General features: G+C 42.3%; 1 protein-coding gene across 2 annotated transcripts; it reads right to left on the bottom strand.

Annotated features, from left to right (window-relative positions):
• Positions 1-583: 583 nt before the first annotated feature.
• PROSC (proline synthetase co-transcribed homolog (bacterial)) lies at positions 584-11,925 on the bottom strand. 2 transcript variants are annotated; one of them, XM_006765590.2, is made up of 8 exons: positions 11,723-11,918; positions 8,746-8,853; positions 8,633-8,668; positions 7,992-8,067; positions 5,670-5,804; positions 3,846-3,988; positions 2,869-2,967; positions 584-1,981 (listed from the first exon to the last, which is right to left on the bottom strand). In XM_006765590.2, the coding sequence occupies exons 1-8, from the start codon at positions 11,819-11,821 to the stop codon at positions 1,850-1,852; spliced, it is 828 nt and encodes a 275-aa protein (XP_006765653.1). In that variant the 5' UTR covers positions 11,822-11,918; the 3' UTR covers positions 584-1,849. The 2 variants fall into 2 exon arrangements, with proteins under 2 accessions (XP_006765653.1, XP_015420727.1); XM_015565241.1 differs by lacking the exon at positions 2,869-2,967 and having other exon boundaries at positions 11,723-11,925.
• Between the last annotated feature and the right edge of the window lie 53 nt (positions 11,926-11,978).

Raw genomic sequence — 11,978 nt, forward strand, 5'->3', positions numbered from 1 at the left:
TGTTGTTTTCCATCTCTAGGTACAAGCCAGAGAGCTTTTTGCTCAGACCATTTTACCTTTCCCAAAGGATTCCACAGCCACCGTCAGGACTCTCCGCTGAGTTAGCAAAAGAGGTCATCTGAAAGAACCTGGTGGCGCTGCTAGAGTCAGCCCTATCACTTAGGAAAATTGTATCCTCTTTGGCCTCCATGTCTGTCTGTAAAGAAGGTATGAGGCTGTGAGTCTATTGGAAGGCAATTTGCTGACAGTGGAGCGCCCGTGCTTGCCCAGCATGTTAGCCAATGTCGCCATCTAGAGGCAATTTAAAAGATTCTTGCAGCAAGAGGTAGGTAACCTCTATTTTGTAATTCCTGAAATGCCATTTCATTTTCTTGCCCTTGAAAGTTCAGAAGCCCTCTTTCACCCATGGTGTGGCTGCATCTGTGACCCAAGGGAAACCCTTCTCAAAAGCCGGCTGGTGTGATGCCAGTGACGGGCACAGCTGCATCCTGTCTGTTCCAATGCCCCCCTCCTATTATATTCACTCACTACACCAGATCATAAAAAATAAAGCTTTTAATTGCTTTGTAATTGGCACAGATGGCATAATTCAAACTCACATTTTTATTTAATAGACTCTGAAATATCACATTCTACTGCTGACTGAAACAGTGCAGGGATCATAATGGTGGAAGTTTTACAAAATTACATTCGGCAGCAGCATCCTGTTCTGAAAGTTATTTCAAAAAATTAAAGATTGGGGCTTGAATAAATAGGAAAAAACATCTAGGAGATAAACAACCCAGACCAAAGTCATCTGTCATGACTATCTGAGAAGTGTGCTTTCTGGTTTCTTAATATCTTGCTCTCTATTAACAAACAAGAAGAGCTGCAGTTCTGGGTTATCAATATAGTAGGGGGAGGGGGAGGCCTATAAATGTGCCTAGAAAGTGCTCCTCAGGAACAGGAACCTCAAAGTCAGGCTTTGTGGATACTGTCAACATGAACTGGCTTTGACGGAATCTTTCATTTCTGGGGAGCTACACGATTCACCGGTCCTTGATAAGAAATCAACTTAAGGAGAATTATGGTGGACAAGAAATCATATCATTAACTTCTCATCACTGTAGGGCCCAGGGAAAAAACTCAAAGTCCTGTCTCTTCAGGAAGATGTTAAAAAGGCTGAAGTCCCATTTCTGTTACCCCTTATACTTTTCAGGGTCAACACTACAGGGTGACCAATGACACCAATTCTCATCAACAACCATTGGGGTTCGGAGCATTAACTTGAGCCATTTCCTGAAGTTGCCTGTACTGCTATTCCAGAGTAGAAACAAATATTTATCGGGCAGGGTGGAAATTGGGGGTAGGGTAAGGTAGGCAAAATCACCTTGCTGCAGAACAGTGAAGATGATTACTCAGTGAGGGTCTGTATGAAGTTGGTAATCACAGGGAGTTTTCTATTAAAGTGGATGACAAATGGGATTTCCTCTGACTCTGGCATCTGCCATTACAGGCATCAGTGACTAAATTTTAAGTTGGGAAAGGCATTCATGGGTTGACTGGTGCTCCTGGGCAGGATTCAATACTGAACTCAATTCCTGGCTATTGATTTGGTATCTATTCTGCAGAAATGTCAGGATTTCTCAAATCCAATCCAAAGCCATTACACGAAGCAAGCTTCCTACGTCAGACATGGAATACAGACAGTTTCCATCAATACACATGATCCTCCGCGTACTCTCACCAGGTCACAAGGAGAGCATGGTTGTAAATAGGGGAATATCAAAATGAAGATTCGGGTGAGTGCATAGTTAGTCTTCCTAGACAGGGCCCACGGGTGGCGAGCCACTGCTGGTTGTTCTGTGGCTCAATGTTCCTGCGTCACCTCCACGGGGGCTTTTAGGTCTGCTGCGGACTTGTCCAGGGCAGGTTTCTTTGAGTAATCTCGCTCTCCAAAAATGGTGCTTCCTATGCGGACATTCGTAGATCCTACTTCAATCTGTGGGAAAGAAGAGCAAGTATCAAGGGCTGAGTTTAAAATAAGGAACTGCAGCCAATGCTGAAGCAGTGCCTCTCATTCTGTCTTTTGAGGGGCCTCTGTGAGGAAGAATGATAATGCAGCCTAGGAGGACGACCGGCAGTGGTTCTTCTTGGGGCAACATGATCTCGGAGGGGTGTTTGAGAAATGGCTTTCACATGTCCTGCTGTGTGTGGGACAGCAGCACAGTGAGGAGTTGTCTTGCAGCCCACACACCTTTCTACTGTTCCCTGGTCAGGTGATGAAAAAAACCTCCTTATCGTTGTCTCAGCACAGGACCTAATTCCATTTTACTTACACTAGTAAACACAAAGCATTTTTGTACTGTTTTATTATATACAATTTTCCAGGAATGCAGCTACTGTCTACACAGAGGGAAGTCTATACTTTGACTTCTAGAACTTTATCAAGTTATTTACTGTTCCAGAAAACCAGGTATTTGAGTTGCCAACATAGCACATCTAAATCAGTATATTTTTATAGTTGTTGCATTAATGGTGAATTTACACATAAGATTAAGCATCAGACTTACTGTCATATAGCTATGTCCAAACATTTACATAGTGAAATAAATGCTTTTTTAAAAAAATAGAGTTTAATTTCTTCTTATTTTCCTTTAGATGCCATGTAGGGAATTACACTGAGTTTAAAATTATATGTCAGGTTATAATTTCCATACCTTTCATTTAGGAAAAGAAGGGGGTGGGGAATATTAGAATAGTTGAGAATCACTGCTATTGGATGCCCTATTGCTACAATGAGGCATTTCAAAGGTTTCTCCAGCAAAACCAGATGCTTGCTGTGGCCGTTTGACCCTCCCGTGAAATGGTACCTGGAAGGACACTTACTGCATGTTGGAAGTCCACGGACATGCCCATGCTCAGCTCAACCTGGTCAGTAGGAATGTTCAGCTTTTTACACAGCTCCTCCCGGAGGGACACTAACATCTGACAGAAAGAAGTGACACCTATTTTATTCCCGCTTCTCTAAGGTTGACTGAGAGTGGCTGAATCTGAACATCTCTGACAAAGATTATTTATTTCTCATAGTTTCAAGGCCTGTCAAAATTGCCAGCAGTTACTGAAAGTTTTTTTTTTTTTTTTTTTTTTTTTTTTTTTTTTTTTTTTTAGCAGTTTCCTACTTTCAAGGAAACTATTAGTCACTGGAGAAGAATGAAAAAGAAAGAGCTCATTTTCTTTCTTTTTTTTGTTTTGTTAATCCTCACTCAAGGATATTTTTCCATTGATTTTTAGTGAGAGTGGAAGGGAGGGGGAGAGACAGAGAGAAAAGCATTGATGTGAAAGAGACACGTCGATTGGTTACCTCCCACATGCACCCTGATATGGGCCATGACCTTGACCCGTAATCAAACCCATGACCCTTCAGTCCCCGTGCTGATGCTCTATCCCTTGAGCCAAACCGACTAGGGCTCATTTTCTCTAAAAACTTTGTTTTAGGAAGTTTCAAACTGAGTTGAGAAAGTTCTGTGGGGTTTCGGGAACCTGTTCTATTTTCCTAATGCAGTGGTTGGCAAACTGCGGCTCGCGAGTGGGCACACATGTACAGTGCGATTGAAACTTCATGGCCCATGCGCAGAAGCTGGTATTTCGTGGAAGAGCCACACTCAAGGGGCCAAAGAGCCGCATGTGGCTCGCGAGCCGCAGTTTGCCGACCACTGTCCTAATGAAAAGAGTTTGGAAGAGGGTTATAACACCTGATAGACAGCATCTGGGATATCTTTGAAGTTTACTGCAATATAATTAGCCAGCCCTACAACAGCATTTTGCTGAGATACTTCTTTAGCACAGGAGCAATCCCCCAGTACCTGGAAGTCCGGATTTGGTCCTTGACTAAGATCATGCCCAAAGCTTCCTATGGTCATCAGCCCCACGAATTCCAGGCTGGGGCACTTGGCATTTATGTGTTCCACCATGGCTACTGTCTCTGAAGGTAGAAGGCCATGTTTACCTTCACAAAAATAAAAATAAAATAGAAGACCCTTATATCAAAATGTTTTAAGTCATTAGAGAAAGGGTCCACTTTCATCCCTTGCTTAAAATAGAGGAGGTGATTCTCAGACTAGAGGACTTCTGGAAAGAACTTGTTCTCAAGTCCAAGAGTAACATTTGAGAGCTTCATGTAGTTCCCCCTCTGTTCAGATTCTAAATTTCTCAAGGGAAGAACTATAAATTGAACTCTAATTGATCTCAATATCTGAGCTGAGAACAGCTAGGGTACAGGGAAAAGAAAAAACCCACACTGCTTTACTTGGGGTATCAAGAAGATCCTCATTGCAAAAATGCCAGATTAACCTGAGAATTATTTTTCCAAATCTGGTATTTCTGTAGCTTTAGTAATTAATTAGTAAAATTGTAAAAAATTTAAAATAAAGTCTATATGATACAGTTTTGACTATATGATTTGCTAAATTTAACAGAACTTTCTAATTAACAACTAGAGGAGGAATCTGCAGCAAATGATTATTTGTTATGCAGTTATAAGGATACTGTCTTTCCCTCATTTATCAAATGAAGATGCTAAGAACATTCACTTCAAAATTTAATTAGGGAAAACTATAGCTAATTATCAAGAAATGATGTAATAGATTTGATCTGGAGTCAATTTCATATTTAACTACATTGATAATGTAATATATAACCTAGGTGCGTATATATATATGTTAAAATGTACTGAATACTTACTTACGTGCCAGACACAAGTGGTAAATCCTAAGTGCCTTTCATTTCATACAATAACTCTAATAAGCAGGTATTCTTACTATCACTACTCTAAACATGAGGCATAGGGAAGCGCAGTGCCTTTCCCAAGGTCATACAAACAGAAGCTGTGAAACTAAGATTTGGACCCAGGTAGGCTGACTCCAGGGCCTATTTGGAAAACAGATGCATATACTGACCTCCTTCAGGCTAAGATTTGGTTAATGTTCATGCTCTGATGGTTGGAAGCAACGACTGGTCTGTAAACAAATTGCTAACAAGTAAAATGTGTACAGGGTTCTATGCCAACAGCTTTACCTTATTAGCACATTCAATCCTCACAACACCCTCTGAGGTATGAACTGTTATGATTTCACTGCCTGACAAGGAAACTGAGGTCAGGGGGGTTAAGTAACTTATGCAAGAGTACAAAGCTGGAAAGTGGTGGAACTCACACCCAAGATTTGTCTAATTTCAAAGCCTAAGCTCTGTTCGCTGTGCTACACTGGTAACCAAGCCTGGAAAAATATTCACTGCCTGGTGCTCACAGTGATTTTCCTTCTATTTTCTCCTAATGTATCACCAAGTAGTTTATTTTTTAGGACCCAAGAAGAGTAACTTCTCATGTAACTTTGCAATCTCTTTCAGGAGTGATGGTGACTTCTGGGGATTTTCAGGAGATCAAAGTCACAATCTCCTTGATTCTCCCTGTTTTCCGCCTCCAAAATTAAGACATAACAGATCATAATGTATTAAAGAATACTATGTGGACTGGCTATCCTGCCATCTAGATCCTACATAACACAGCTTACTTAAAGGCCTGTGATTTCTTTCTATAACCTTAGCCATCAGATAAATTAGGCCTGCCATTCTTCCTGGGCGTCAACCACCTTAAGGGAAGAAAAATCGACAATACGGGTCTGGTCACTTACTCTCTTCTCCACTGGTGTTAATCTGGACCATAACCTTTAACCTTTCAGGAGAACCTTTTTTCTGCCACGAACTGTTCACTTTGTCTGCCAACTTCACAGAATCCACTGTTTCCAGCATGAAGAGATTGGGGACAGCTGTAATGAGAAACAGGCAAGGCAATTCTTCACATACTCTACTGCAGCACACAACATACAACACATCTTTTGGTTGATGGAAAAATAATTTCCTAGGAAAAGAAAAAGACAGTTAAGTCCCAGTTCTGCCAACAAAACTTATATGAAAGTTTTACTAGATATAAGTTCAAATGTTAACCATTGCTGTCTAATCAGCAAAAGTAAATAAGGAGAGGGAAATACTGACATAACATAATCATGCAGCATATGTATTCTCATGCTCCAAGAAGCTGATAATTGCAGAGATTCCTAATAGCAGGTTTGGTCTGATTCAATCTCAGTTCAAACTGGAGAGAAACGGGTCAAGGACAATAAAAAACAAAACAAAAACAAGTGGAAGCCAAAGTACTTCTCTGGCATGATGTCACCATGTTCTTAAGCTTTCTGGGTTGGGGGCACTAGAAACAATACCATTAAGACAGTGAAAAGACAACTCATGGAACAGGACAAAATATTTGCAAATCATTTATCTGATAGGGTCTGGTATCTAGAATATATAAAGAACTTCAAAAGAAAATAGCCCAGTTGAAAAATGAGCAAAAGGCTCAGCTGGTGTGGCTCAGTGGTTGAGCATTGACCTATGAAGCAGGAGGTCACAGTTCGATTTCTGGTCAGGGCACATGCCTGGGTTTCAGGTTCGATCCCAGTGTGGGGTGATGATTCTCTCTAATCATTGATGTTTCTATCTCTCCTTCCCTCTGAAATCAATAAAAATATGTTTTAAAAAAATGAACAAAGGATTTGAAAAGACTTTTCTCCAAAGAAGATACACAAATGGCCGATAAGCACATGAAAAAATGTTCAACCTCATTAGTCACTAGGGCAGTGATGGTGAACCTTTGAGCTCGGCGTGTCAGCATTTTGAAAAACCCTAACTTACGTCTGGTGCTGTGTCACATATAGAAATTTTTTGATATTTGCAACCATAGTAAAACAAAGACTTATATTTTTGATTTATTTTATATATTTAAATGCCATTTAACAAAGAAAAATCACCAAAAAAATGGAGTTCGTGTGTCACCTCTGACACGCGTGTCATAGGTTCGCCATCACTGCAGTAGGGAATGTAAATAAAAACCACCCTGAGATACCATTTCACATATTTTTAACTCCCTTTTAACACCTTTGCTGACTTATAACTATAACTCTTTATTGTATTATTGGCTGCTTTTTAAAATTTTCTTTATTGATTAAGGTATTACATATGTGTCCTTATCTCCCCATTCCCCCCCCATCCCCTTATTGACTGCTTTTGAGTCCCACTTATCACAGTCTACCTTTAAGTAATATACCACTTCACAAAGTTTAAGAACCTTATAATAGTGTACTTTTGTTTCTTCCTTTCCATTCTTTATGTTATTGTTGTCATGTATGTTGATTTTACATGTTATAAACCCCACAATACATCATTATTTTTGCTTCTATAACACATTATAATAAAATATTAGAGAAAAAGAAATAAAATCCATCTTTGAAAAGTTTGATAAAATTGGTAAATCTTTAGCCAGACAGACTAGGAAAAAAAAGAGAGAAGACAGAAATTACTAATATCAGGGATGAGAGAGTTGACATCACTATAGACTCTACAGATATTAAAAGGATAACAAATGCCCATAAATTCATTAATTTAATGAAATGGACAAATTCCTTGAAAGACACAAGTATCAATGCTCATCCAAAAGAAGAAACAAATTATGTGAATAGCCCTATATATATTAGTGAAATTGAAACTATAGTTAAAAACTTCCCACAAAGTAAACTCAGGTTTCACTGGTAAATTCTACCAATGGTTAAGGAAGAGATAATACTAATCCCACACAAACTCTTCCAAAAGACTTAAGGAAGAAATATTTCCCAATTCATTCTGTGAGGCCAGCATTACCCTTGATATGAAACCCAAATGAAGACATTTCAAGAAAAGAAAACTAGAGATGAATGTCCCTTGTGAATATAGATGCAAAAATTCTACACAATAGCTAACAAATAAAATGCAACATTATTTTAAAAGGATAATACTTCATGTCCAAGTAAAATTTATCCCAAGGAATATAGGATTGATTTAACATTTGGAAATCAATAAATGTATTTCAATATGTTAACAAACTAAAAGAGAAAAACCATATGCTCATATAACGAGTTTTATCTTACCCATCAATTTGTTGACATTTTGTTTTTGCAGATGGCCAATGAAGTGCCATTTAATCTCAGGACATGAAGACAGAATCTGAAGAGAAAAAGGTAACTAAGTTTGATGTAGATTTTACGGAGGCCTAGCTGGCTCAAATACTTTGTACACTCCCTTCTGACCTTTCATGTCTATGCAATAATGCACTACCACCACCTTCAGCTAGGCTCCTAAGGATACTTAGAAACACATTTAAGGCTTCTGTTTTTTCTCTCTCTTCCTTGTTCCTATCAATTCCCTCCACCTTTCAGATATTGCCCATTAAGAATGAACTAATTAAAGCTTTCAAATCTCAAAAGGATCCACCATTACAGCAAACTCCTAAAAACCACCATTTTCAAAAACTTGCAAAGGAGAAAACGACAGTCTTTTAATACAGAAGGAAAATCTGATGGGGGGATAAGGACATATATGTAATACCTTAATCAGTAAAGAAATTAAAAAAAAAGAAAATCTGAGAAATATTTGGGGCTCAAGGTGACTGTGGACATTTCTACCGTCAACCCAATCTCTTGCTCTAAAACTCAAACACCAACATGGGTCTAATTTTCAGCTGAAATGCCAACATTTAGATACAAACTCAAGAATTCAGATAGCTACTTACTTTTGGATTTGATGCTTTTTCTAGCAGTTCCTGAACCTACAGGGTAGAAAAAGACACGTCAGGAGTGTGGCAAACATGACTCTTCCGAAGGCAGTTTGGAAAAGGGCTCTTACATAGTTTTCTCCGAAAGTGCGCTGGCCGTGACTGTAGGCCTCAATCACCATGTCTGCAGGTTTGGTTTTGCTGACGGCTACTAGCCGGGGCTCGATGGCTGGGAGGTCCTGCCAAGAGGGAAACAGCCAGATAAGTGAATGTTTGGGAATATATCCTGATAAGTCCTGTGAGACAGATCCTGTACAACAGATCAGCATACATCTTAACTTGTTTTTGGTAAGCTCCATTTTTCCAGTACTGCAGGGAGATCAGTTCCAAATACTGTTTTTCAAATGTCTTTCAAATGCACTGCATCTAAATCTGTTAGCTACTTTAATGGAAGGCATCGCTCTGACTAGAAAGAAGGCTATTTCTGGTTCCTGAAACCCCCAAATTAACAGTTTTGGAAACTCATTCTGGTCTTGGTATAATTACTAACATTGATCCCATTCACTTTCAAAAGTGGCCTGCTTAGAATAACTATGTACTCTATTGTTGAATTTAATCAAGAACCAGTGGCAGACCTGAGGCAGGGATGCACAAAAAACTCTGGACTCAGGATTAGACCTCTCCGACCCCCTTCTCATGGCCATTACATAAAGAGCCAGGCTTCCCCAAATTCTACTGGAACAAAATCCACACGGAAGCAATAAGAGAAGAGATTCACCTCTCCTTACATAGTTCAGTTTTCATGTACCCCATCATCCTTTTGCGATTTTTACAGAATCACGGTATTCTCAAAGGGCCTGAGAAGTCAGGTCAATTACGAAGAGTTTCTTCTTCCTTCTGAGGGTGCATTAACAAAAGCCTTTTATAACATCATGCCATAACTCCCAGGATTATGTTGATGAACTGAAGGTTTCCAAACAGAAGGGTGAAACAAGCAGCAAGTCTGCCTGAGGGCTATGCTGGGAAAACCTCCAAGTGTGGTGTTTATTAGGGAAATCCCTAGTTTATCCTGGAGAATGGCTGAGAATCATAGAACATTTACTCCGGGAGTGAGCTCAGAGCAATCAGAGTTCATTCCCTTGCCTGTGCAGATGAGGAAACTCCGGACCAGAGTAGCTAAATGACTTGTGGAAGGTACTATCTAACTAGTGGCCAAGGAACGGCTATACTAATACAGGTCTTCTGTCTCTAGGCCAGCATTCGTTTTTTATTTTTATTTTTCAATTATGGTTTACTTTCAATATTATTTTGTATTGGTTTAAGGTGTATAGCATAGTGATTAGACAATCATATACTTTACAAAGTGTTCCCCTCGATATTTCCAGTCCCCACCTGGTACCATACATAGTTATTGAAATACTAGAGGCCCGGTGCACGAAATTTGTGCACGGGAGGGGGGGGCCCTCAGTCCGGCCTGTACCCTCTCCAATCTAGGACCCCTCAGACATCCCTCTCACAATCCAGGATCTCTGGCTCCTAACCTCTCACCTGCCTGCCTGCCTGATCGCCCCTAACCATCCTCCCCTGCCAGCCTGATTGCCCCTAACCTACCTCCCTGCCAGCCTGATCGCCCCTAACTGCCCTCCGCTGCCGGCCTGATCGCCCCTAACCGCCTCTGCCTCAGCCCCCGCCACTGTGGCTTTGTCTGGAAGGAGGACTGGATGACTAGAAGATATCCAGTCAATCCAGTCTAATTAGCATAGTACCCTTTTATTAGTATAGATTGTTGACTATTTTCCCCTATGCTGTACTTTTTACATCCCCGTGACTATTTTGTCATTACCAATTTGTACTTTTTTTTAAAAAGTATATTTCTATTGATTTCAGAGATGAAGGGAGAGGAAGGGAGAGATAGAAACATCAATGATGAGAGGGAATCATTGATTGGCTGCCTTCTGCCTGTTGGACCAAGCCCACAACCCAGGCCTGCGTCCTTGACAGGAATCGAACCTGGGACCCTTCAGTCTGCAGGCCAACACCCTATCCGCTGAGCCAAACCAGCGAGGGCCCAATTTGTACTTCTTAATCCCTTCACTTCTTTCACCCATTCCCCCAACTGTCCTCCCCTCTGGCAACCACCAATCCATCCACTCTTTGTGTCTCTGAGTTCCAGGCCAGCATTCTGAGTTATTCTCTATTTTTTTTAAATGAGTTATTCTTTAAAAAAAATATTTTTATTGATTTTAGAGAGGAAGGAAGAGGGAGAGAGAGATAGAAACATCAAGGATGAGAGAATCATTGATCGGCTGCCTCCTGCACATCCCCCACTAGGGATCGAGCCTGCAACCCAGGCATGTGCCCTTGACCAGAATCAAACCCGGGACCCTTCAATCCGCAGGCCAACAGCTCTATCCACTGAGCCAAACCGACCAGGGGAGCATTCTGAGTTCTGACACCATAAGTACTGAGAAGAGAAGCCTGTGACCTCTCTGTTGAGATGCGTCTCACTCCACACCATCCGAGGGGGGCAGATATTGGCTGACCCTTGGTCTAATGAAATTCCAGGAGAAGACAAAAAATATAAATGGGGGGGGGGAGTCTCCCCTGAAGGGGATTAGATGTCAGCCCCCTCCCGCCGCAATCCGCCGGCTCCGTCGCCCACTGACGTTTGCTGAGCATCGACTAGCTGTCAGGCGCTGCCACACACGTGATCGCAGGCGGATCTGGCCCCCTTCGGGTGCTCCGGTAGGAGACGTCTTTTCTTGCCGCTCCTGGGCACAGGCCTGACCCTTCTCCCGTCCGCTAAGGTTGTTGATTCCCACACGAAGCGGGATGGGCAAAAGCCGCGATGCCCGGGGACCGGTCATTCTCCCGGGATGGCGGACACCTCCCGTCCCAACTAAGCCAACCTCCAGGAAACCGGCCAGTCTCATCTCGAGGCCACCGGGGGAGCCAGCCCTTGGCTAGCTTTTGGGGGCTTTACCACCGTGCCAAGGCCCAGGCGGCGGGCCCCGCCCCTCCGGGAGAGCCCTCCGCGTCACCGTGACGACCTATTCCCACGCAGGTGTCCCCCTCCTCACAGCGGCCGCCCACTGTCCCCTTCCTCACCCGCGGCCGCCGCGCCACCGCCTGCTGCACGCGCTCGTTCACTGTCCGCAGAGCAAAAGCGACTCCCAGCTCCGCAGACATGCTGCCAGCTCTCCACATCCCACGGGACGAACGTCGAGACCCAGACCCCGGCACCCCGGGGCTGAGGCCACCTTCCGGTCCAGCCCCACTGACGTCTCTGGATGGCCCAATCAGCGCTCACGTCCGAATCGTCTCACCCAATGGACACTGAGCGCCGTGGGGGCGGGGCGGGGGC

This window comes from Myotis davidii, unplaced genomic scaffold (assembly GCF_000327345.1).
Source record: "Myotis davidii unplaced genomic scaffold, ASM32734v1 scaffold93, whole genome shotgun sequence".
In the NCBI taxonomy this organism is placed as follows: Eukaryota; Metazoa; Chordata; class Mammalia; order Chiroptera; family Vespertilionidae; genus Myotis; species Myotis davidii.

Bases quoted from the DNA above. Each gene is read 5' to 3' on its own strand.
- PROSC (XM_006765590.2), bottom strand. From the start codon at position 11,821: ATGTGGAGAGCTGGCAGCATGTCTGCGGAGCTGGGAGTCGCTTTTGCT. The intron at 8,068-8,632 runs GTAAGTAGCTAT...TTTTCTCTTCAG, and splicing joins AAAAAGCATCAAATCCAAAA to ATTCTGTCTTCATGTCCTGA. The intron at 1,982-2,868 runs GTAAGTGTCCTT...TCTTTCCCACAG, and splicing joins CCGTGGACTTCCAACATGCA to ATTGAAGTAGGATCTACGAA.